The sequence below is a fragment of the Littorina saxatilis genome, linkage group LG8 (assembly GCF_037325665.1).
Source record: "Littorina saxatilis isolate snail1 linkage group LG8, US_GU_Lsax_2.0, whole genome shotgun sequence".
In the NCBI taxonomy this organism is placed as follows: Eukaryota; Metazoa; Mollusca; class Gastropoda; order Littorinimorpha; family Littorinidae; genus Littorina; species Littorina saxatilis.
Window position 1 is genome coordinate 67,859,791 of NC_090252.1, and position 26,921 is coordinate 67,886,711.

General features: G+C 42.3%; 1 protein-coding gene across 3 annotated transcripts; it reads left to right on the forward strand.

Moving 5' to 3' along the window:
- On the forward strand, nucleotides 1-23,884 carry LOC138974225 (uncharacterized). 3 transcript variants are annotated; one of them, XR_011458346.1, is made up of 5 exons: nucleotides 1-60; nucleotides 16,579-16,623; nucleotides 19,631-19,805; nucleotides 21,405-21,469; nucleotides 22,603-23,884. XR_011458346.1 is itself a non-coding variant. In XM_070346954.1 (5 exons), exons 1-5 carry the CDS (start codon nucleotides 1,051-1,053, stop codon nucleotides 22,758-22,760), a joined length of 447 nt encoding a protein of 148 aa, XP_070203055.1. In that variant the 5' UTR covers nucleotides 928-1,050; the 3' UTR covers nucleotides 22,761-23,884. The 3 variants fall into 3 exon arrangements, 2 of the variants coding, with proteins under 2 accessions (XP_070203055.1, XP_070203053.1); XM_070346954.1 differs by lacking the exon at nucleotides 1-60 and adding an exon at nucleotides 928-1,054; XM_070346952.1 differs by lacking the exon at nucleotides 1-60 and adding an exon at nucleotides 2,290-2,736.
- The last annotated feature ends 3,037 nt before the right edge of the window (nucleotides 23,885-26,921 follow it).

Below are 26,921 nucleotides of genomic sequence, written 5' to 3' on the forward strand. Positions count from 1 at the left end.
ATTTTTCAGAATAAGGCTTCAATCAAACCACCCACAGATTGTATGCAAGACTGTCGGAATGTGAGTACTGAACACTCTCTCTCTCTCTCTCTCTCTCTCTCTCTCTCTCTCTCTCTCTCTCTCTCTCTCTCTCTCTCTCTCTCTCTCTCTCTCTCTCTCTCTCTCTCTCTCTCTCTCTCTCTCTCTCTCTCTCTCTCTCTCTCTCTCTCTCTCTCTCTTTCTCTCTCTCCCCCTCTTTCACTCTCGTAGGTTTGCTTGCTCGCTAGCTTACCAATTTGTTCCGCCCTGATATCACCCTTCGTGGTGGACTGGGCGTTAAGCAAACAAACAAACAAACCAATTTGTTATTTTGCTTTAGGTATTTGACACGGTCTATGTTACCTGCTATTCAGATTTGGTCGTTTTCTTCCACAGATTACGTTGATTGTCTAACGAAGCCGTCAGATTAAGTGCATGGTATATGGTATGAACACAGGATAAACATATATAACACCGTGATGGTAGACGTATGAAATACATAACCTGTACTTCAAACCAAAGAATTTGTGTTGGGATAAAAAATACAAAAAACACGACAACTAAATTATATTATTTTGGAATAAACTCAATAGAATAAATGAACGGTTTCTCACAGAGAAGGTTGTTCACATGTTACAAGTCTTCCAATGCATCACAAACATCCTCTTCAAATGCAACACTCAAGTTATTTCATGTTTGCAGTGAGCTTTGTTGTAAACAACCCCGACATGCCCAGTCCATGACCCGCCAGTGAGCCCCCCACTCCAACACATCTTGCCAACACAGAGGGAACAAACAAGACTTTACTTTAAAGTCACATGTTATCCCGTGTTATAGCAGATCGGCACAGGCATTTCCACAGGATAGGAGCATGCTCCACTTGGGCACTGAACAGTTATGTGCAGAGTGGAACACATTTGCTGAATTGTTTGCGTAACTAACAAAAAAACAAAAAAATCTGTATACAGTGTACATTCAAAAACAGCAGTTCTTCTTTGCGCAGGAAGCAGACGAGCTGTTGACGTGCACTACATGCGTAAGTGGAAGGATACAAGATGGCTCTGTGGTGATTCACCGAATCGTTAATACGGAAAGTAGATACTTTTGAATCGGTTGTGAAACAGAACAATGAAAGGTTTAAGTGCTGCCTGTACGGAATCCGGGCTGTTTTTTTCTGGATTAATTTTGTAAATTGCCATATGGGTTATTCTCCAGAGCTGTGTACCAGTGGAAACCATGTTACGAAAGTGATATTTCTTTATTTAACTTAGACATTTTACATTTATTTCATTAATGAATACTGGTTCGAAGTATATCCTTGGCGTGCACAGAAAGAATTAGAAACTTTCTTTCTGTCGCACAATTTGATTATCTCCGTTCAGTAAATTACCAACATGTCAAAGTACATCACTCGCATAACATGGAAATCACAGGATAGTACATGAATTTAAATACTAACAAATACACAAGAATACAAATGTGTACTTTGTTTTGTTGTTGAATGCCTCTATCATAATATGTCACACGCTTTCCTTCTTTACCACCACTAAAGCAAACGTGTGCAAGATTGTATGTTACACGCTTTGGAGCATGTGCAAGAACGGATTCAAACTCGAAATCGTCCCTCCAAAAGCCCCAAAATGCACACACGACTTTTATTTCTCCTGCTGTTATCGTTTTCTCTCTTTACAAATTCTTCAACGTTGAGAATACTGAAAACGGCATCCCAGACGACAGAACTGTTTCCATACGCAAATTTAGCTGCCCTTGGAAAGTGGCTCGCTCACGAGGCTTGTTAGTCTGAATCTAGAAGGACAGAGTTATGAACATAGATGACAAAGATCCCGGAAAGAACAAACATTTCGCGGATGCAGACACAGACAAACGTCATGAAGATTGCGATGCTTCAAAAGATACAGACTGTGACGATGACTGTGACGTCATTCACATATACCGAGACGTCATTCATAGTTGTTCGGTCACTTTCGTCAAAAAGTAGATCTCTCCACAATGGCTGCTCCTGTGTTTAGGTTTGTCAAGCGTGAGTACGCAAAACGTGTTTGTTCTCTCCTCTGTAGAAGCTGTGAGATATAAATGCTATTCCGACTTGGTCGTGTGACATAGTTTTCTTCCACACTCGATTAGCTGATGTCTAACTCAGCCTGACGGCTTCGTTAGACAATCAACGTAATCTCGTGTGGAAGAAAACGTCTGTCACACGACCAAGTCTGAATAGCAGGTAATAACTGGAGTATTACTTTTAAAAAAAAGTAAAGAGAATACATTACGTTGTCATTCATTACACGTTATAATCATTTAAAGGGCTGAAAATGCATGCCACAAAATGGTACACAGATCTTGAGAATAACCCCTTTCCATTTATACATGGAACGAAAACGGAGGTAGTCTTTGTGCAAACAATGACACTGTCTGAAACGACATACGAGAGCTACACTGTCTGTCCTAGCCCTGACGTGTCAGGCGTGAATTATATACCTGACCCTTGAAAAGAAAAGGCCTGCAATCAAATCCCAACGCAAACGTTACAGGCATGGGTGGAAAACCCAGGGTACTAAACACAGACTGTTGTCCTTCAGCATGGTGGCTTACTGCTTAGCTGTGGTTCATATTCCTGAGAAAATGCAGTGAGTGACAGAGATATTGTGTGGCTGTATCTTCCAGGAACAACAAGAATGGTTGCTTCGACAACATCCACTGGTTAGTCACTAGTCAGGTTTATTTCTGTCTGAATGTGTTGGTGTTAGTGTTAGTGTGTGTGTGTGTGCGCCTTTCTGTGTGTGTGTGTGTGTGTGTGTGTGTGTGTGCATGTGTGTTTGTACCCATGTTTCCACAGGTTTGGTTGCCTAAATCACCATAAGGCAACCATCCACACGTGGATGGCAACCTAAACTCTGGATGGCAACCTAATTGTGTGGATGGTCGCTTCATTTAACACCGTTAAATTGACATTTTTGACGGAAAGAATGTCATAACAATGTTCAAAATGACATTCTTTCCGTCCTCTATAGGCGACGAAATAGGTCAAATTTTGTGCATTTTTTAGTGCAAAATTCTTCGATGCCGGAGCGAGTACTGCACCCAGTGCTGTTGTAGTGCAAGTGCACTAGAAAGGCACTACACCCAGTGCCGCCTCTTAGGTAACCATCCACACTTTAGGTGTGTGTGTTTGTGATTGTGTGTGTGTGTGTTTAGTGTGTGTGTGTCAGTGTTTTAGTATGTGTGTGTGTGTATGTGTGTTAGTGTGTGTGTATGTGTGTGTGTGTGTGTGTGTGTGTGTGTGTGTGTGTGTGTGTGTGTGTGTGTGTGTGTGTGTGTGTGTGTGTGTGTGTGTGTGTGTGCAAGAAACTCCTTTTACTCTCGCCCCCTATTATATTGTGTTTTATTCTTCTTGTTTTTTTTCGTTTATTTCTTCCTTTCTTTGCTGCGCTGTCCTGGTATCGGTGAGTACAGATTTCTTTGCTGTGCTGTCCTGGTATCGGTGAGTACAGATGTCTTTGCTGAGCTGTCCTGGTATCGGTGAGTACAGATGTCTTTGCTGAGCTGTCCTGGTATCGGTGAGTACAGATGTCTTTGCTGAGCTGTCCTGGTATCGGTGAGTACAGATGTCTTTGCTGAGCTGTCCTGGTATCGGTGAGTACAGATGTCTTTGCTGAGCTGTCCTGGTATCGGTGAGTACAGATTTCTTTGCTGAGCTGTCCTGGTATCGGTGAGTACAGATTTCTTTGTTGTGCTGTCCTGGTAGCGGTGAGTACAGATTTCTTTGTTGTGCTGTCCTGGTATCGGTGAGTACAGATTTCTTTGTTGTGCTGTCCTGGTATCGGTGAGTACAGATTTCTTTGCTGTGCTGTCCTGGTATCGGTGAGTACAGATTTCTTTGCTGTGCTGTCCTGGTATCGGTGAGTACAGATTTCTTTGCTGTGCTGTCCTGGTATCGGTGAGTACAGATGTCTTTGCTGTGCTGTCCTGGTATCGGTGAGTACAGATTTCTTTGTTGTGCTGTCCTGGTATCGGTGAGTACAGATTTCTTTGCTGTGCTGTCCTGGTATCGGTGAGTACAGATGTCTTTGTTGTGCTGTCCTGGTATCGGTGAGTACAGATTTCTTTGCTGTGCTGTCCTGGTATCGGTGAGTACAGGTTTCTGTCTTTGCTGTGCTGTCCTGGTATCGGTGAGTACAGATTTCTTTGCTGTGCTGTCCTGGTATCGGTGAGTACAGGTTTCTGTCTTTGCTGTGCTGTCCTGGTATCGGTGAGTACAGGTTTCTGTCTTTGCTGTGCTGTCCTGGTATCGGTGAGTACAGATTTCTGTCTTTGCTGTGCTGTCCTGGTATCGGTGAGTACAGATTTCTTTGCTGTGCTGTCCTGGTATCGGTGAGTACAGATTTATTTTGTTTGTCAACTGTCTTCCTTTGTTGGTTAGATATTTGTTTCTTCTATTACTATTCTTCTTCTTTACTTCACCTTTCTTGTTGTATTTTGTTTTGGGTACAACAAATAAAATATTTTTGTTTTATAGCAAAGACAGGTTTTAGCTTGGGGCACATGGAAATAATTATTTCTCGCGTTGGCGATCAAATGTATGCTTTATCCCCGAGTACGCTAGTACTTGGGCTCAACAGACTTTAATCGTGTGTGTGTGTGTGTGTGTGTGTGTGTCTGTGTGTGTGTGTGTATGTGTGTCTGTCTCGACTTAACAGCTTATTGCTGGGAAACTACTGGACGCAGTTCGTTCAAAAGTTGATACACTAACTTGATAATAGGTCCGATTGATCGTATTAAAACTTCATGTTACCTGGGACCTAAATGCGAAATAAACCACAAAAACGACTTGGCGGTGGGACGAATTCAGACGGAGCAACAGCCAGCCATTGAGCTGATAGTACAGCCGAACGCGTCACACAGTGACGAGAAATATAGCGTCGTAAAAAGCATGCGTATCGCATGCGAGACGATTTGCCAGGCTTTGCTCGTTGAGTGTTTGAATAATTTAATTTTTTGTGTACCCCATTTTCTACCAAGCGATGGTTGCTCGGTCGCGACTGCGGTGGTTTAGAGGTCGCGATTTTGTGTTTTTATTCTTTTCATATTAATTTGTATTTTTTTCTTTTGGTTTCCTTTGTTTACATATGTTTCAGTCTTTTACCTTCACTTTACATTAAAGAATTTGGTAAAACTACCTGGGGCGTGATAAATGCAAGAATCCGCGAGCCAGGACAGTAAAAGAACTTCGTGGGCCACCAGTTCACCAGTTACGAAGAGGGACGGCAGTATATTTTTTCACTGTGATCAAATAAAAGAGAAAGGCCAGTCACCACGCACATCCTCGGCTCGCATGCAATGTAGTTATATAGCAAAGGGAATGCCTGTAATTCACACAGAGCAATCACTTGGTCTTAAACGTGCACAAGACAAAAACTTTCATACTGGGGGAGCGAGCCAGTCTGAAGAGTACTCGGGTCCAGCGCGAGCGCTTTATATTTGGGAAACAAATCAAAGCTCACTTTATTTGATAAATCACTTTATTGTTCAAGCAATTTAGGAAGTCACCAATAAATCAATGTACAATTCAAATAATCAAGCAATCATTGATTCAATCAGTAAGCCATGGTGGGTTTTTTCACTCTCTCTTAAATTGCGTGTACAGCAGAAAGGTTACCACAATGTAGGTGCATGTCGGTTGGTTGATGTTTTCTAATGTCAGTTCACTCTGTTTGGATATTCGGGACCAATTCAGTATTGTTGCCGTTTTCAGTTGATATGGTGGTTGTGTTTGAAACTAAAGTTACATTTAGGTATATGATCACATTGAGGTTTAATGATCACATTTAGGTATATGATCACATTCAAGTAAAGAAAGTATTGAAAAGCTTTTATATTGTTGCACTTGTTACTACAAATATTGTTAATTGTCAGTAAGTACTGGTGTCACATGACTGATGTGAAACAGTTGATTGGCCAATGGCAATGCGCTTAAAACTGTTAGCGCACTCTTGGAATGCGCTAACGTTTCCAGATAGATTATTCCTATTCCCTTTGCCACAGCGATGCTGTCGCCTTTCTCTCGATTTGAGAATATTCTTCTCATTCTAGTGACATGTACTTTATCTTCTCCACATTACCAAATTGTGCTTGACACTACATTTCCCGCGGCTAAAAACAGGAGTGTTTTTCTAAAATATTTCATGCGCCTGTGACACAGTGAGGCTAGGCTATGCCTCTTTTTATATTTAGTCAAGTTTTGACTAAATATTTTAACATCGAGGGGGAATCGAAACGAGGGTCGTGGTGTATGTGTGTCTGTGCGTGTGTGTGTGTGTGTGTGTGTGTGTGTGTAGAGCGATTCAGACTAAACTACTGGACCGATCTTTATGAAATTTGACATGAGAGTTCCTGGGTATGAAATCCACGAACGTTTTTTTCATTTTTTTGATAAATGTCTTTGATGACGTCATATCCGGCTTTTCGTGAAAGTTGAGGCGGCACTGTCACGCCCTCATTTTTCAACCAAATTGATTGAAATTTTGGTCAAGCAATCTTCGACGAAGCCCGGACTTCGGTATTGCATTTCAGCTTGGTGGCTTAAAAATTAATTAATGACTTTGGTCATTAAAAATCTGAAAATTGTAAATAAAAATAAAAATTTATTAAACGATCCAAATTTACGTTCATCTTATTCTCCATCATTTGCTGATTCCAAAAACATATAAATATGTTATATTCGGATTCAAAACAAGCTCTGAAAATTAAATATATAAAAATTATTATCAAAATTAAATTGTCCAAATCAATTTAAAAACACTTTCATCTTATTCCTTGTCGGTTCCTGATTCCAAAAACATATAGATATGATATGTTTGGATTAAAAACACGCTCAGAAAGTTAAAACAAAGAGAGGTACAGAAAAGCGTGCTATCCTTCTTAGCGCAACTACTACCCCGCTCTTCTTGTCAATTTCACTGCCTTTGCCATGAGCGGTGGACTGACGATGCTACGAGTATACGGTCTTGCTGAAAAATGGCATTGCGTTCAGTTTCATTCTGTGAGTTCGACAGCTACTTGACTAAATATTGTATTTTCGCCTTACGCGACTTGTTTTATATTTAGTCAAGTTTTGACTAAATATTTTAACATCGAGGGGGAATCGAAACGAGGGTCGTGGTGTATGTGCGTGTGTGCGTGCGTGTGTGCGTGTGTGTGTGTGTGTGTGTGTGTGTAGAGCGATTCAGACTAAACTACTGGACCGATCTTTATGAAATTTGACATGAGAGTTCCTGGGTATGAATTCCCCGAACGTTTTTTTCATTTTTTTGATAAATGTCTTTGATGACGTCATATCCGGCTTTTCGTGAAAGTTGAGGCGGCACTGTCACGCCCTCATTTTTCAACCAAATTGGTTGAAATTTTGGTCAAGTAATCTTCGACGAAGCCCGGACTTCGGTATTGCATTTCAGCTTGGTGGCTTAAAAATTAATTAATGGCTTTGGTCATTAAAAATCTGAAAATTGTAAAAAAAAATAAAAATTTATAAAACGATCCAAATTTACGTTTATCTTATTTTCCATCATTTGCTGATTCCAAAAACATATAAATATGTTATATTCGGATTAAAAACAAGCTCTGAAAATTAAATATATAAAAATTATTATCAAAATTTTTTTTCGAAATCAATTTAAAAACACTTTCATCTTATTCCTTGTCGGTTCCTGATTCCAAAAATATATAGATATGATATGTTTGGATTAAAAACACGCTCAGAAAGTTAAAACGAAGAGAGGTACAGAAAAGCGTGCTATCCTTCTCAGCGCAACGAATACCCCGCTCTTCTTGTCAATTCCCGATGCTACGAGTATATACGGTCTTGCTGCGTTGCGTTGCGTTCAGTTTCATTTTGTGAGTTCGACAGCTACTTGACTAAATATTGTATTTTCGCCTTACGCGACTTGTTTCGATTTGCGAAGATTCTTTTCATCCGCCGTGTTAGTGGCATGTAGCTTATCGTCTCCACAAATACCAAACAATGATGCTTGACCCTAAAATTCCCCGCAGCTAAAAGCAGAAGTGGTTTTTTTTGACAGGTTTCGAGCTAGACCATGCTATTTTGGCAGTCCATTGACTGTCCTACGTACATAAAGCAGACGACAACGCCAGTTCAGGGGCCCCCAGTTCAGTACTGCAATGAACGGTTTTCGCATATTTCAAGACAGCTACGATGTGAACTAAAGACGCGAAGGCCTCAAAACATGGTTACCATGTAACCATAGCACCAACCTCCCAGATGATTGCAGATACATTGCGAGACATAACATGCTTACCATGTAATCACAGCACCAACCTCCCTGATGATTGCAGATACATTGCGAGACATAACATGCTTACCATGTAATCACAGCACCAACCTCCCTGATGACTGCAGATACATTGCGAGACATAACATGCTTACCATGTAATCACAGCACCAACCTCCCTGATGACTGCAGATACATTGCGAGACATAACATGCTTACCATGTAATCACAGCACCAACCTCCCTGATGACTGCAGATACATTGCGAGACATAACATGCTTACCATGTAATCACAGCACCAACCTCCCTGATGATTGCAGATACATTGCGAGACATAACATGCTTACCATGTAATCACAGCACCAACCTCCCTGATGATTGCAGATACATTGCGAGACATAACATGCTTACCATGTAATCACAGCACCAACCTCCCAGATGATTGCAGATACATTGCGAGACATAACATGCTTACCATGTAATCACAGCACCAACCTCCCTGATGATTGTAGATACATTGCGAGACATAACATGCTTACCATGTAATCACAGCACCAACCTCCCTGATGATTGCAGATACATTGCGAGACATAACATGCTTACCATGTAATCACAGCACCAACCTCCCTGATGACTGCAGATACATTGCGAGACATAACATGCTTACCATGTAATCACAGCACCAACCTCCCTGATGACTGCAGATACATTGCGAGACATAACATGGTTACCATGTGATCACAGCACCAACCTCCCTGATGACTGCAGATACATTGCGAGACATAACATGCTTACCATGTAATCACAGCACCAACCTCCCTGATGATTGCAGATACATTGCGAGACATAACATGCTTACCATGTAATCACAGCACCAACCTCCCTGATGATTGCAGACACATTGCGAGACATAACATGCTTACCATGTAATCACAGCACCAACCTCCCTGATGATTGCAGATACATTGCGAGACATAACATGCTTACCATGTAATCACAGCACCAACCTCCCAGATGATTGCAGATACATTGCGAGACATAACATGCTTACCATGTAATCACAGCACCAACCTCCCTGATGATTGTAGATACATTGCGAGACATAACATGCTTACCATGTGATCATAGCACCAACCTCCCTGATGATTGTAGATACATTGCGAGACATAACATGCTTACCATGTGATCATAGCACCAACCTCCCAGATGATTGCAGATACATTGCGAGACATAACATGCTTACCATGTAATCATAGCACCAACCTCCCTGATGATTGCAGATACATTGCGAGAAATAACATGCCAACTTTATTTGTTGCGAATGAGGGAACCAACGTGTCACTGTGAAATCAGGGGACGTCACTCTGTTGCTTGAGGGTTGTTCATTGTTTGGGAGCATAGAACATTCAGATACATGTTTTTCTACCAATAATTATCCGAATATCAAAGCAAAACTGTAAGCTTATGGGTACATTTAGCATAACTGTAACTCATACTGTAAGTTGCTCATCGATAAAACGGTGCAGAGGATAATCAAATCGTAGAATGCATGGTCGACGATTAAACCGTCAATACCCCCGATATTTACACACACAAAAGTAGATCTAACTCGACCTCTCCACAATTTATTCAAACGCCAGCAGAAAAATGTGCCTTGTTAAACGTTTTGATCTATTGTCGTTACTGACAATATCGTTATTGAAACAATCACAGTGCGCTAAGAGATTTATAGAGCAAATCTTGAAAATGATTATTGAACTCAGCGCTATTGCAGACGTTTGAAATACATAACCTGTAGACTACTTCAAAACAAAGGATTTGTGTTGGGGGGGAAAATGACAACTAAGTTATAATATTTATGAATACACTCTATAGAATAAGTGAGCCGTATCACACAAAGAAGGTTGTTCCCATGTTACAAGTCTTGAATGCAACACAAAAGTGCTCTTGAAATGCAACACTTAAGTTATTTTCATCTGTCTTGATTGCAGTGGCCTTTGTTGTAAATCAGTCCGATATGCCCAGTCCATATGACCCGCACGTGAGCCCCCACCCCAACCTCTTGTCAGCCCAGACGGGAACAGACAAGACTTTACAGACCTGGGAACCCATACGATGTCGCGGTATTTTGCACGCATGGTTTTCTATAATACGATCAGTACGTTCAGTGAAAAAGAATACGACGAGAAAATGTCCTGGACTTCTTGTCTTTTCAAGCGCATCCCGAAGCTAATGCGGTATTTGGACACATCTTTCTTTATTTGGTGTTTAACGCCGTTTTCAACCACGAAGGTTATATCGCGACGAATTTGGACACATGCTCACAGCTTTTGTCAGTAAACATTGGAAGAAGCATTTGTTTCAAATACATTGGTAAGCTTAACCATGCGACGGACGCGTGTGAAGCATGTTTGAATCATGGATGTTCAAATGCTGTGTGAAGTACGCTCATTTTTCTGAAAATACATCAAGTTTGTTTGAGAATACTCCTAGTGCAAAACAGAGGTCCCCAGGTCTGACTTTACTTTAAAGGCACATTGTCTCCCGTGTTATAGCAGGTCGGCACAGGATAGGATCATGCTGCCACTTGGGCACCTAATTACCACAGGCATTTGCACAGGATAGGATCATGCTGCCACTTGGGCACCTAATTACCACAGGCATTTGCACAGGATAGGATCATGCTGTCACTTGGGCACCTAATTACCACTGGCATTTGCACAGGATAGGATCATGCTGCCACTTGGGCACCTAATTACCACTGGCATTTGCACAGGATAGGATCATGCTGCCACTTGGGCACCTAATTACCACAGGCATTTGCACAGGATAGGATCATGCTGCCACTTGGGCACCTAATTACCACAGGCATTTGCACAGGATAGGATCATGCTTCCACTTGGGCACCTAATTACCACAGGCATTTGCACAGGATAGGATCATGCTGCCACTTGGGCACCTAATTACCACAGGCATTTGCACAGGATAGGATCATGCTGCCACTTGGGCACCTAATTACCACAGGCATTTGCACAGGATAGGATCATGCTGCCACTTGGGCACCTAATTACCACAGGCATTTGCACAGGATAGGATCATGCTGCCACTTGGGCACCTAATTACCACGAAAGCACAGCCTGTACATGTGTGTGCAGAGTGGAACAAAGTTGCCGAATTATTTGCGTAAATAACACTAACCAAAAAATCGGGTATATATTGCTTTGCCTCAATGCGCGGGAAGCAGGCAAGGTGTTGACGTATACACCATGGATATGTGCTGATTCATTGAATCGTTGACGCAGGAAGCAGGCAAGGTGTTGACGTATACACCATGGATATGTGCTGATTCATTGAATCGTTGACGCAGGAAGCAGGCAAGGTGTTGACGTATACACCATGGATATGTGCTGATTCATTGAATCGTTGACGCAGGAAGCAGGCAAGGTGTTGACGTATACACGATGGATATGTGCTGATTCATTGAATCGTTGACGCAGGAAGCAGGCAAGGTGTTGACGTATACACCATGGATATGTGCTGATTCATTGAATCGTTGACGCAGGAAGCAGGCAAGGTGTTGACGTATACACCATGGATATGTGCTGATTCATTGAATCGTTGACGCAGGAAGCAGGCAAGGTGTTGACGTATACACCATGGATATGTGCTGATTCATTGAATCGTTGACGCAGGAAGCAGGCAAGGTGTTGACGTATACACCATGGATATGTGCTGATTCATTGAATCGTTGACGCAGGAAGCAGGCAAGGTGTTGACGTATACACCATGGATATGTGCTGATTCATTGAATCGTTGACGCAGGAAGCAGGCAAGGTGTTGACGTATACACCATGGATATGTGCTGATTCATTGAATCGTTGACGCAGGAAGCAGGCAAGGTGTTGACGTATACACCATGGATATGTGCTGATTCATTGAATCGTTGACGCAGGAAGCAGGCAAGGTGTTGACGTATACACCATGGATATGTGCTGATTCATTGAATCGTTGACGCAGGAAGCAGGCAAGGTGTTGACGTATACACCATGGATATGTGCTGATTCATTGAATCGTTGACGCAGGAAGCAGGCAAGGTGTTGACGTATACACCATGGATATGTGCTGATTCATTGAATCGTTGACGCAGGAAGCAGGCAAGGTGTTGACGTATACACCATGGATATGTGCTGATTCATTGAATCGTTGACGCAGGAAGCAGGCAAGGTGTTGACGTATACACCATGGATATGTGCTGATTCATTGAATCGTTGACGCAGGAAGCAGGCAAGGTGTTGACGTATACACCATGGATATGTGCTGATTCATTGAATCGTTGACGCAGGAAGCAGGCAAGGTGTTGACGTATACACCATGGATATGTGCTGATTCATTGAATCGTTGACGCAGGAAGCAGGCAAGGTGTTGACGTATACACCATGGATATGTGCTGATTCATTGAATCGTTGACGCAGGAAGCAGGCAAGGTGTTGACGTATACACCATGGATATGTGCTGATTCATTGAATCGTTGACGCAGGAAGCAGGCAAGGTGTTGACGTATACACCATGGATATGTGCTGATTCATTGAATCGTTGACGCAGGAAGCAGGCAAGGTGTTGACGTATACACCATGGATATGTGCTGATTCATTGAATCGTTGACGCAGGAAGCAGGCAAGGTGTTGACGTATACACCATGGATATGTGCTGATTCATTGAATCGTTGACGCAGGAAGCAGGCAAGGTGTTGACGTATACACCATGGATATGTGCTGATTCATTGAATCGTTGACGCAGGAAGCAGGCAAGGTGTTGACGTATACACCATGGATATGTGCTGATTCATTGAATCGTTGACGCAGGAAGCAGGCAAGGTGTTGACGTATACACCATGGATATGTGCTGATTCATTGAATCGTTGACGCAGGAAGCAGGCAAGGTGTTGACGTATACACGATGGATATGTGCTGATTCATTGAATCGTTGACGCAGGAAGCAGGCAAGGTGTTGACGTATACACCATGGATATGTGCTGATTCATTGAATCGTTGACGCAGGAAGCAGGCAAGGTGTTGACGTATACACCATGGATATGTGCTGATTCATTGAATCGTTGACGCAGGAAGCAGGCAAGGTGTTGACGTATACACCATGGATATGTGCTGATTCATTGAATCGTTGACGCAGGAAGCAGGCAAGGTGTTGACGTATACACCATGGATATGTGCTGATTCATTGAATCGTTGACGCAGGAAGCAGGCAAGGTGTTGACGTATACACCATGGATATGTGCTGATTCATTGAATCGTTGACGCAGGAAGCAGGCAAGGTGTTGACGTATACACCATGGATATGTGCTGATTCATTGAATCGTTGACGCAGGAAGCAGGCAAGGTGTTGACGTATACACCATGGATATGTGCTGATTCATTGAATCGTTGACGCAGGAAGCAGGCAAGGTGTTGACGTATACACCATGGATATGTGCTGATTCATTGAATCGTTGACGCAGGAAGCAGGCAAGGTGTTGACGTATACACCATGGATATGTGCTGATTCATTGAATCGTTGACGCAGGAAGCAGGCAAGGTGTTGACGTATACACCATGGATATGTGCTGATTCATTGAATCGTTGACGCAGGAAGCAGGCAAGGTGTTGACGTATACACCATGGATATGTGCTGATTCATTGAATCGTTGACGCAGGAAGCAGGCAAGGTGTTGACGTATACACCATGGATATGTGCTGATTCATTGAATCGTTGACGCAGGAAGCAGGCAAGGTGTTGACGTATACACCATGGATATGTGCTGATTCATTGAATCGTTGACGCAGGAAGCAGGCAAGGTGTTGACGTATACACCATGGATATGTGCTGATTCATTGAATCGTTGACGCAGGAAGCAGGCAAGGTGTTGACGTATACACCATGGATATGTGCTGATTCATTGAATCGTTGACGCAGGAAGCAGGCAAGGTGTTGACGTATACACCATGGATATGTGCTGATTCATTGAATCGTTGACGCAGGAAGCAGGCAAGGTGTTGACGTTTACACCATGGATATGTGCTGATTCATTGAATCGTTGACGCAGGAAGCAGGCAAGGTGTTGACGTTTACACCATGGATATGTGCTGATTCATTGAATCGTTGACGCAGGAAGCAGGCAAGGTGTTGACGTTTACACCATGGATAGGTGCTGATTCATTGAATCGTTGACGCAGGAAGCAGGCAAGGTGTTGACGTATACACGATGGATATGTGCTGATTCATTGAATCGTTGACGCAGGAAGCAGGCAAGGTGTTGACGTATACACGATGGATATGTGCTGATTCATTGAATCGTTGACGCAGGAAGCAGGCAAGGTGTTGACGTATACACGATGGATATGTGCTGATTCATTGAATCGTTGACGCAGGAAGCAGGCAAGGTGTTGACGTTTACACCATGGATATGTGCTGATTCATTGAATCGTTGACGCAGGAAGCAGGCAAGGTGTTGACGTATACACGATGGATATGTGCTGATTCATTGAATCGTTGACGCAGGAAGCAGGCAAGGTGTTGACGTATACACGATGGATATGTGCTGATTCATTGAATCGTTGACGCAGGAAGCAGGCAAGGTGTTGACGTATACACGATGGATATGTGCTGATTCATTGAATCGTTGACGCAGGAAGCAGGCAAGGTGTTGACGTTTACACCATGGATATGTGCTGATTCATTGAATCGTTGACGCAGGAAGCAGGCAAGGTGTTGACGTATACACGATGGATATGTGCTGATTCATTGAATCGTTGACGCAGGAAGCAGGCAAGGTGTTGACGTATACACGATGGATATGTGCTGATTCATTGAATCGTTGACGCAGGAAGCAGGCAAGGTGTTGACGTATACACGATGGATATGTGCTGATTCATTGAATCGTTGACGCAGGAAGCAGGCAAGGTGTTGACGTATACACGATGGATATGTGGTGATTCATTGAATCGTTGACACGGAAAGTGGACACTTTTGAATCGCTTGTGTACGGATTCAGGGTTCTTCTTTTTCTGAATGAATGTTGTAAATTGCCGTGTATGTTATTTATGCACCATTTGACAACAATGTTCCACTCAATACTTGTGTTGTATTTGTGTGTGTGTGGTCCAAATGAATGATACTTGTTCCCGAATAAAAACATCCAGGAATCGTTGACGATTAACAAGGTGGTACACACTTCAAGGAACATATGTTGGACTAGTTTGTAATTGATGGCCTTCATGGTGAAACAGCACACAAGCCATGCCACTCGAAAGAAGAGCAAGTTAAGTGCTGTTCACATGGCAGAATTGCAACCAACTGTTCCCCAACTTTAGTCGTTTGAAAATCTTTCCCGAATCGTCGAGGCCAAGTGGGCGACAAGTCTGCCATGTGAACGGCCCCAGCGATTTAGGTATGATTTAGGACAGATTCAGCAACGACTCCAAAATTCAGTTGAGCACCGCTCGACTCGGCCGTGACTTGTCACATATTTTGCGCAGACTTTTCTTATCATGCTTACTGATTGGTTAGCTCTAACCAACCCACGCTACTGATTGGTTAGCTCTAGCCAACCCACGCTACTGATTGGTTAGCTCTAGCCAACCCACGCTACTGATTGGTTAGCTCTAGCCAACCCACGCTAATGCAGTTACTTCCCTTCTCAGGAAAACAACGAAAACAACGAAAATCCCGAATGGTACAGTCTGGCGAGAATCGCCGCTTAAAACCAGTTTGCGCGTGTGTGCTGTTCCCATGGGCGGCGATTGTGATTTGACCTGCCACCGACTAAAATCACTTGACATTTTGGGGAAAGTTGGTTGCAAGCCTGCCATGTAAACAGCGCTTCAGGGAATTCCCTGCTGAACGCGCCTCGCCCGAGCACAGAGGCAGACACGCCTTTACATTTATACAGGGGAAGAATTGGGAGGTATGGCCTTTGTGCACACAATGACACAATCTGAAACGAAATACGCGAGCTAAACTGTCTGTGCTAACCCTGACGTCTCAAGTGTGAATGAAATGGTTTTGCTATCCTACCCTTGAGCAAGAAAGGTCTGGTTTCAAAGTCCAAAGCAAACAAGCGTTGATAAAATAAAATAAAAACAGGTTGCTAAATAACGGATATGTGTCTTCCAGTGTAGTAGTGTGTATTGCTTACTTGCGATTCATATTCCTGAGAAAATGCAATGAGTGACAAAGATAGTGTGACTGCATGTGTATCTTCCAGAAACCACAAGGATGGAGCAGCCGTACACACCGACACCATCGACTGGTTAGTAACTGTCAGGTTCCTTCATGTCTACATGTGTGTATGTGTGTGTGTTTTAGTGGCAGTATGTGTGTGTGGGGGGGGGGGGGGGGGGGGGGGGGTGGGGGATGTGAATGAGTGTCTGAATGCATGTGTGTGTTTGTGTGTGTGTGTGTGTGTATTTGTGTGTGTGTGTGTGTGTGTATGTGTGTGTGGGTGTGTGTGTGTGTGTGTGTGTGGGGGGGGGGTGTGTGTATTTGTGTGGGGGTGTGTGTGCGTGTGTGTTCGAGGCTGTCGCTGAGGTCATGAGTCTTTGGAAGCAAAACAACGTTAATAAAAACAAGTCGCGAAAGGCAAAATTACTACATTTAGTCAAGCTGTGGAACTCACAGAATGAAACTGAACGCACTGCATTTTTTAGTAATGACCGTAGTCCGCCGCTTGTGCAAAACGGAGTGAAACTGAAGAGCCTGTTCAGCGAGGTAGTAGTTGCGCTGAGAAGGATAGCACGCTTATCTGTACCTCTCTTCGTTTTAACTTTCTGAGCGTGTTTTTAATCCAAACATATCATATCTATATGCTTTTGGAATCAGGAACCGACAAGGAATAAGATGACATTGTTTTTAAATCGATATCGGAAATTTAATTTTGATCATAATTTTTATTTTTTAATTTATCAGAGCTTTTTTTTTTATTAAAATATAACATATTTATATGTTTTTGGAATCAAAAAATGATGTAGAATATGATGAACGTAATTTTGGATCGTTTTATAAAAAAATAATTTTAATTACAATTTTCAGATTTTTAATGACCAAAGTCATGAATTAATGTTTAAGCCACCAAGATGAAATGCAATACCAAAGTCCGGCCTTTGTCGAAGATTGCTTTACAAAAAATTAAATCAATTTGATTGAAAAATGAGGGTGTGACAGTGCCGCCTCAACTTTTACAAAAAGCCGGATATGCCGTCATCAAAGGTATTTATCGAAAAAATGAAAAACGTGTCCTGGGATATCATTCCCATGAACTCTCATGTCAAATGTCATAAAGATCGGTCCAGTAGTTTGTTTTGAATCGCTCTGCACACACACACACACACACACACACACAGACAGACAGACAGACACACACACACACACACACACACACACACACACACACACACACACACACACACACACACACACACACATACACCACGACCCTCGTCTCGATTCCCCCTGTATGTTAAAACATTTAGTCAAAACTTGACTAAATGTAAAAAGAACAGATTTGTATTTCTGTTTGTGATGAGTTATTTTTTTTATAGTTTTATTTCATCGCAAGAACATCATATTCCTCTCGCCCCCTATTTTAATTGTTCTTGTTTTTACATTTAGTCAAGGTTTGACTAAATGTTTTAACATAGAGGGGGAATCGAGACGAGGGTCGTGGTGTATGTGTGTGTGTGTGTGTGTGTGTGTGTGTGTGTGTGTGTGTGTGTGTGTGTGTCTGTCTGTCTGTGCGTGTGTGTGTGTGTAGAGCGATTCAGAGTAAACTACTGGACCGATCTTTATGAAATGTGACCTGAGAGTTCCTGGGTATGATATCCCCAGATGTGTTTTCATTTTTTGGATAAATGTCTTTGATGACGTCATATCCGGCTTTTTGTAAAACAAGAAGAGCAAACGCTCGATCGAGTCACTTTCGCAGTTCTGAATATTATATGAGGCATCAGATGGACAGGAAGAAATTGCTATTCACAACACAATGCATACCTGAAGCATACCTGTGACCTTGAAAAAGGTCAAAGGTCACCAAAGCAGACGTCAAAGTGTAGAGGTCACTGGGAGTCACGTTCACATAAAATTTGAGCCCGGTCACTTTTATAGTTTCCGAGAAAAGCCCAACGTTAAGTTGTGTGTTGCCGAACAGAAAAGGCTAGTTATCTCCCTTGTTTTTCTGATAACGTTCGTAAAAGGCTACAGATGTAAATACTTTGATGTAAAGAATAATCCTACAAAGTTTCAATCACATCCGATGAACTTTGTCAAAGATATAAAATGTCTAATTTTTCCTTTGACGCTGACCTGTGACCTTGAAAAAGGTCAAAGGTCAACGAAACCATCGTTAAAGTGTAGAGGTCATTGGAGGTCACGACTAAACAAAATATGAGCCCGATCGCTTTGATAGTTTCCGAGAAAAGTCCAACGTTAAGGTGGTGTCTACGGACGGCCGGCCGGACAGCCGGCCGGCCGGACAGCCGGCCGGCCGGACAGCCGGCCGGCCGGACAGACTAACACTGACCGATTACATAGAGTCACTTTTTCTCAAGTGACTCAAAAATGGGGCGGCACTGTCACACCCTCATTTTTCAATCAAATTGATTGAAATTTTTGTAAAGCAATCTTCGACGAAGGCTGGATTTTGGTATTGCATTTCAGCTTGGAGGCTTACAAACTAATTATGACTTTGGTCATTAAAAATCTGAAAATTGTAAATAAAATTATTTTTTGTATAAAACAATCCAAAACTACGTTCATCTTATTCTTCATCATTTTCTGATTCCAAAAACATATAAATATGTTATATTCGGATTAAAAACAAGCTCTGAAAAATAAAAATATAAAAATTATAATTAAAATTAAATTTCCGAAATCGATTTAAAAACAGTTCCATCTTATTCCTTGTCGGTTCCTGATTCCAAAAACATATAGATATGATATGTTTGGATTAAAAACACGCTCAGAAAGTTCAAACGAAGAGAGGTGCAGTAAACCTTGCTATGCAGCACAGCGAAACCACTACCGCGCTAAACAGGCTCGTCAGTTTCACTGCGTTTTGCACGAGCTGCGGACTACGGTCATTGTTAAAATATGCAGTGCGTTCAGTTTCATTCTGTGAGTTCCACAGCTTGACTAAATGTAGTATTTACGCCTTACGCGACTTGTTTCTTATTTTCTCTTTCTTTCTATTACCTTCCTTCTTTTTTTTACTTCGCCCACTTTTTAATGTAATAAACATTTTCCAAAGACTCTCTTCCTGACAGGTTGTAAAGATCGCGGCGGTGAACCATCGATCGTGACAATACCTTTTGTCGTTCTCGTCGTCCTGCTTATCGTCGCCGTCATCGTGATCGTCATCCTCGTCGTCTGTCTGTGCCGGCAGCGCTCTCATCGTTCAGACGGTGCCAATGGAGCTGGTGTTATCTTGAACACACGCGTGTGAGCTGGCGGCCTTCACTCCCTCTGTCTCTGTCTCTGTCTCTCTCCCTCTCTCTTCTCTCTGTCTCTGTCTCAGTCTGTCTCTCTCTGTCTCTGTCTCTGTCTCTTTCTCTGTCTGTTTCTCTCTTTCTCTGTCTCTCTCTTTCTCTCTCTCTCTCGCTCTTTCTCTCTCTTCTCTCTTTCTCAGTCTGTCTCTCTCTTTCTCTGTCTCTCTTTCTCTCTCTCTCTCGCCCTCTCTCTCTTTCTCTCTCTCTCTCTCTCTTTCTCTCTCTCTCTCCCTCTTCCTCTCTCTCTATCTCTCTCTCTCTCTCTCTCTCTCTCTCTCTCTCTCTCTCTCTCTCTCTCTCTCTCTCTCTTATTTTTACATTTATTCAAGTTTTGACTAAATGTTTTAACATAGAGGGGGGAATCGAGACGAGGGTCGTGGTGTATGTGTGTGTGTGTGTGTGTCTGTCTGTCTGTGCGTGTGTGTGTGTAGAGCGATTCAGACCAAACTACTGGACCGATCTTTATGACATTTGACATGAGAGTTTCTGGGAATGATATCCCCTGACGTTTTTTTCTTGTTTTCGATAAATACATTTCAATGACGTCATATCCGGCTTTTTGTAAAAGTTGAGGCGGCACTGTCACACCCTCATTTTTCAATCAAATTGATTGAAATTTTTGTAAAGCAATCTTCGACAAAGGCCGGACTTTGGTATTGCATTTCAGCTTGGTGGCTTAAAAATTAATTTATGACTTTTGTCATTAAAAATCTGAAAATTGTAATATTTTTTTGTTATATATAAAACGATCTAAATTTACGTTCATCTTATTCTACATCAGTTCCTGATTCCAAAAACATATAAATATGTTATATTTAGATTAAAAACAAGCTCTGAAAATTAAAAATATAAAAATTATGATCAAAATTAAATTTACGAAATCGATTTAAAAATAATTTCATCTTATTCCTTGTGGGTTCATGATTCCAAAATCATATAGATATGATATGTTTGGATTAAAAACACGCTCAGAAAGTTAAAACGAAGAGAGGTACAGAAAAGCGTGCTATGCAGCACAGCGAAACCACTACCGCGCTAAACAGGCTCGTCAGTTTCACTCCGTTTTGCAGAAGCGGCGGTCTACCGTCATTGTGAAAAAATGCAGTGCGTTCAGTTTCATTTTGTGAGTTCCACAGCTTGACTAAATGTAGTAATTTCGCCTTACGCGACTTGTTTGTAATTGTTTTACGTCTGTATATAATATGTATTATAAGATTAGAGTAGTCCCTCTCTGGGCGAGGGCTGGTTGAAAAGAACCTCGTTTATATTGCTTATGCCACAACCCTCGTAAAATAAAATTTGATTTGATTTGATTTGATTTGATCTCTCTCTCTCTCTCTCTCTCTCTCTCTCTCTCTCTCTCTCTCTCTCTCTCTCTCTCTCTCTCTCTCTCTCCATCTTTGTTTTTATTGTACATTTAAAACATTCAAAACTTCAAATGCATCTCGACGTTTAATTTGTTACGTTATTATATGCACTATTCATTCTTGTTTAGCAATTATTGATTGAAAGTTAACGGACTTTCTGTCACGTGTGTTCTTCTTATCCCCAGGAAAGCCAGAGGACAGGGTATCGCCCTCTACGTCACGCCCGCCAACACTCAGCACGTGCCCATAGGTAGGTACTGTGACGGGTTTGAAATGACTTCAGCGATTTACTTCAATGTTAATTATTGAGTGCAGGTGCTGCTGCTTTGCTGACCGAGCGTAAAGTGATCAGCTTTGCATGCTGTAACAGACGCCGAGCCCATTTCCCACCTTGACCAGTGTATAGCCATATATCACCTCGCACACAACCATTGTTCTTGCACACACATTCTTTCTCAGCCTCCCATCTCTCGCTCTCTCTCTCGAGTCTCCCTATCTCTCTCTGATAACCACGGCATTTAAAACACCCCCCTCCCCACCCAGCCCCCCTCATGCGCCTTTCACTGTCTAAACTCAGGTTACCTTTTTTCAGATAACCTCCACATAATGGGTGCACATTGGCTTGGGATATGGGATGATAAGTTCACATAGTTTCATGTGTCTACGGTAAATAGTCTGACTTTTATGCTGTTTTGACAGAAAATCTAAATTCAGGGATTGACCGAAAGAGATTTGGCACTGAGTGGTAGCCAAACTAACCCGATGTTAGCCCTATTTACCTGTCAGTTTCTTTTTCCCGAAGGGCCTGGCAAACAAAAATCATCCTCAGACAATATATGAGTTGAAACGTATTTACAGGGAGCCTGGGGGGTTCAAGTCCGATGAGTGTGGTTTGATCTGAACGCTCCTACTGTTGGGGCAATCTCAGATTGTTTTGATGTGTTTGCTAAAAGCGTACCAATCAGACCATGCCACCTACATATTTAAAACTGTGTGACCTTATCATCGCACATATCAAGCTAGTGAACACCAAATGCGAAGTAATTCGCTGAACATGCATAAGAGTTTTCTTAAAGAGGCGTTTTAGAGGGTGGTATGTTTAAAAAAAAAAAGTAACCCTGTATGCTAGCTGTGCACGGATAAGTATTGAGATATAACTGAAAACGTGAGCACCCATGTTTCAAACCTGCATTGTGTGTGTGTGTGTGTGTGTGTGTGTGTGTGTGTGTGTGTGTGCGTGCGTGTGTTTGTGTGTGTGTGTGTGTGTGCGTGCGTGTGTGTGTGTGTGTGTGTGTGTATTACTGTGGGTGTGTGTGTGTGTGTGTGTGTGTTTGTGTGTGTGTGTGTGTGTGTGTGTGTGCGTGTGTGCGTGTGTGCGTTCAGGGCCGCCAGAGAGACACACGTGGGGATCACCACAGAACGACCTCTCAGCAGTTTCATCCGGGCACTATGAAGAGATGGACTTCAGTCTTCCGGTCGGGAAAAAAAGTCATCGACAAAAATCAGAAAGGGAAGTCAACGTTGACCAACACAATAATTGAGAGACAACCAAAGACATTCAGTGACACAAAATCATAAAGGAAAGACAACTCCTTCAAAGCCACAGTCAGAAATTCCACGGAACGTGTCCGTCTAAATACGCTGGTTAGAGTACTGCCATTGTATGCGTGAGCATTAGCATTTGGCTGTTTACCATGTTTGTTCTCAGGCAGCAAAAGGATAAGAATAAGAATAAGCTTTCATATAGATTGAATAGGTTACCCTAAAGGAAATGTGGGCTGCTGTCTCACTGGGGAAAGTAAGCTACCATACATTACGGCGCACTCTCCTTTTTCCTGCATGCTTGTATTGATGTTTCTAAGCCCTTTGACTTTCGCTGTGAATTTTGTTCTGTATGCGTGCGCACGATGGTGTTCGGACACTGAGGAAAGTCTGCACAGAGTTGACTATGTAAAATAAATCCCTCGCCGAACGTCGGTATCGAACCCACGCCGATAGCGACAACGGGTTGTGTAGCCAGCGCCGCTACCGACTGAGTTGTCTCCCTGCCCACGGAAGCTGTTAATTGTATGTTGTATGCGGAGTGCTAATGTGATGGACAGTCGAGCAAAGACACATATGTATTCGTTGAGTGTCACGTTGAACGGATTATGACATTGTATATTGAATTGTATTGTCCGTGTGTGTTCCCTTGGAAGTGGTTTTTTCTGGTGTGTAAGCAATCAAACATGTATAAAGATAGAGTGGTAAGAATTGTACATAAACATTATAAAGTAGAACATTCTTTGTGTACGATAAAAGAGGCAAGTAAAGGCATCTGGAAAAAAACAACAGATCACGTGTTCAGGAATTGTAAAAAAAGAAAGAACTGGGTTTTGCAGTTACTCTTAGCATGGTATCATGTGAGTGAACTTTCCCATTGAATAGCTTCGATCAATACTTTATCTTTATGGACGGCCGGTAGTGATGTGCGAGAGGTCGTATGCTGTCACCCCTGTGTGTGAGTGGACTGGTCTAGCTGACCTTGCAGGGTGATGTGACGTCAGAGAACGACAGGGAAGTAGTAGGTAGATAGACAATGGTGGTATTAGCCTACTATTACCAGGTGGTTATACACAAACACTGCTAACGGTCAAAACTTCAGAATAAACATACCCAAGCATTGCATGTTATTGGAACTTTTAATTATTGACAAAACAACACATTACAAATGTTAAAGGTTAAAACAGTTAACGGTATAACAAGGTGGCTATCAACACAATCAGTCTTCAATAGAATATCGTAGTTTAACTAGACGTTGTAGACACGACGTTGGGACAGCAAGGACGGTGTTTGTTCGCTGGCTGGCTGTCCGTTCCCATCCGCAGTGTCTGGAACAGTGGTGGTTATCTTTGCATGAACCGAACTTTGCTTTCATTTGCAAGCGCGTCTTACTAGCATACGCTCGGCCAATACCTCATAAAACACGCACGCACGCACGTCCGCACGCACGTCCGCACGCACGCACGCACACACACGCACACACACATACGCACACACACACACACACACACCTACACACACACACACACAAATACACATATGCACACACACACACACACACACAATTACACACACACACGCACATGTACACACACACACAAACATGTACACACTAACACATCTTCACACGCTCGAACGCTCGCCCACATCGAGGGGTCATACCACAGACTTGTTTAATGCTGTTTTTGAGAAGAGATTATTTTACATTTCCCTTCTTTCTCGCTGTTTTCTGTCTTTGATTTATTTATGGAATAACTAGACAAAACCAAAATTATGTCAGCTTACAAAATACCCCCAACACATCGACTAAACAACGAAGAAACAAACCAACAAACAATAAAGCACACATTCACATTTACACACACACACACACACACACACACACACACACACACACACACACACACACACACACACACACACACACACACACACATACATACATACACGCATTCAGAAGGGCATGCGCGCACATACACACACCCTCACGTATAAGAGCACAATGTGTTCATACCTCTGTGTCGTCTTCCTCTTCTGAAGCATAGTCTGCACAACATCAACACAGAAAGAAGCTTGATTGTATTCAGCTTACCTGCAGTTATATTGTGAAGGTGTACTTTTTTATCTCTTGTAATTAAAACAAAAAGAAGTTATGTAACACAAAACAAGTCTCGTGAAACGACATACACAAACATTTACCCAATCTGCAAGTAACAGATCAACACCAACAACAAAAAAGCCAACACCGGGCCTACATAACATGTACTGAGGCTTCGCTAGCCTTAAGACAGTCTGCGAGGGTCCAGTTCTTCTCCGTGATGCATGGGAACGTAGTGGCTAATTAACTTATTTCATTTATTTGTGCGCACATTTTCAAAGTTAACATGTCATATCTACAAATGTTTGGATTCAGAAAATGATAAATAATTACACACACACACACACACACACACACACACACACACACACACACACACACGCACGCACACTCACACACGCACGCACGCACACTTACTTGTGTTTGTTTGTTTGCTTGCTTGTTTGCTTCTAGTTTGTGTGCTGTTGGATATGAATCGTTTAGGAACACAATCACACTTGTCTGTAGCAAGAGTGTCTTACAGATGTTTTTTTTCCAAAAGACGATGAGCAGCACAAACGATGCAACGGTCACAAAGTATAGAGCCAGGAATCCGGTGTACGCTTCAAAAAGGAATAGAGGCAACGAAAGTGTTCAGTTTCCATAGACTTAGTTAAATACGGTTAAATTGGAATACAACATCTTCTTCTTCTTTTTCTGTTTCTTCTTCTTCTCCTATTTCATCATCAGCAGCAGCAGCAGCAGCAGCAGCAGCAGCATCATCATCATCATCATTAACATCATCATCATCATCATCATCATCATCATCATCTGCATCGTTTTCCTGTCACAGACTTCCAGAATGACCGGAGATCATTGTTAACCTGTATTAAAAGCATTACACGAATAAAAAACAAAACTTGACTAAATATAAAAAGTGAACAAATCTGTCACCCGTCAAAAGAATGTGTACAGGAACAGTACGAGTTTTATTTTAAGGACAGAAAAGTGTATGGAAAAACACATATCTTATTCTCAACCATTCATAAATCAGGCACAGTTTACAGTCATGCTTCTCCTAATGAAATGTGTAGCCCAAAACTAAAACGCATGAATGTAAACCTAACATAACCTTGCCTCAAAAAAACGCAAGAAAGTGAAACGTCAATGCCATTACAAACAAAACAAAGCAAGAACTATACTTACCAACTGTGCAGCTGGAAGTTGTATGAATCATTTGCGAGGGCACTGGAATTCAGGAAACAAAAGGAAAAGTGGAAAATAACACATTGGTACAATATGTTTTTTATGGTAAGTGATATCCCCACGGACCCTTCTTTATTCACAGCTCAGTGCGCACAGATTGGCTGACTACGTATCTCACAGACTGTACATAGGAAAAAGGAAAATCATCTAAACGGAAAGAGGATGTGCTAGAACTACTGATGTCCCCCGTTAACGCAACGCTCATAAGGTGGTGTGAAAATGGAAGGGACGAGTCAACATTATTCGTGTTAGTGTATCACAAGCTAAAGGTTCAGAGTTTCAAAGTAGCCCGGGAACAGGACAGAGAATGAGATCGTTGCTCATAGGGTTTTCGAGGCAAGAAACACAAACAGACTATCAATACGTTTAGGGGTGTGTCAGGACGTTCAATAAAATAAAACAGTCATCGTCGTTCAGTCGAACTACCAACGCGTCCATTAACAGAAACAGGCGTAGTGCAAGAAACACCCGCCCATTAACAGAAACAGGCGTAGTACAAGAAACACCTGCCCATTAACAGAAACAGGCGTACCGGTAGTACACGAAACACCATCCCATTAACAGAAACAGGCGTAGTACAAGAAACACCCGCCCATTAACAGAAACAGGCGTAGTACAAGAAACACCCGTCTATGAACAGAAACAGGCGTAGTACAAGAAACACCCGCCCATAACAGAAACAGGCGTAGTACAAGAAACACCCGCCCATTAACAGAAACAGCCGTAGTACACGAAACACCCGCCCATTAACAGAAACAGGCGTAGTACAATAAACACCCGCCCATTAACAAAAACAGGCGTAGTACACGAAACACCC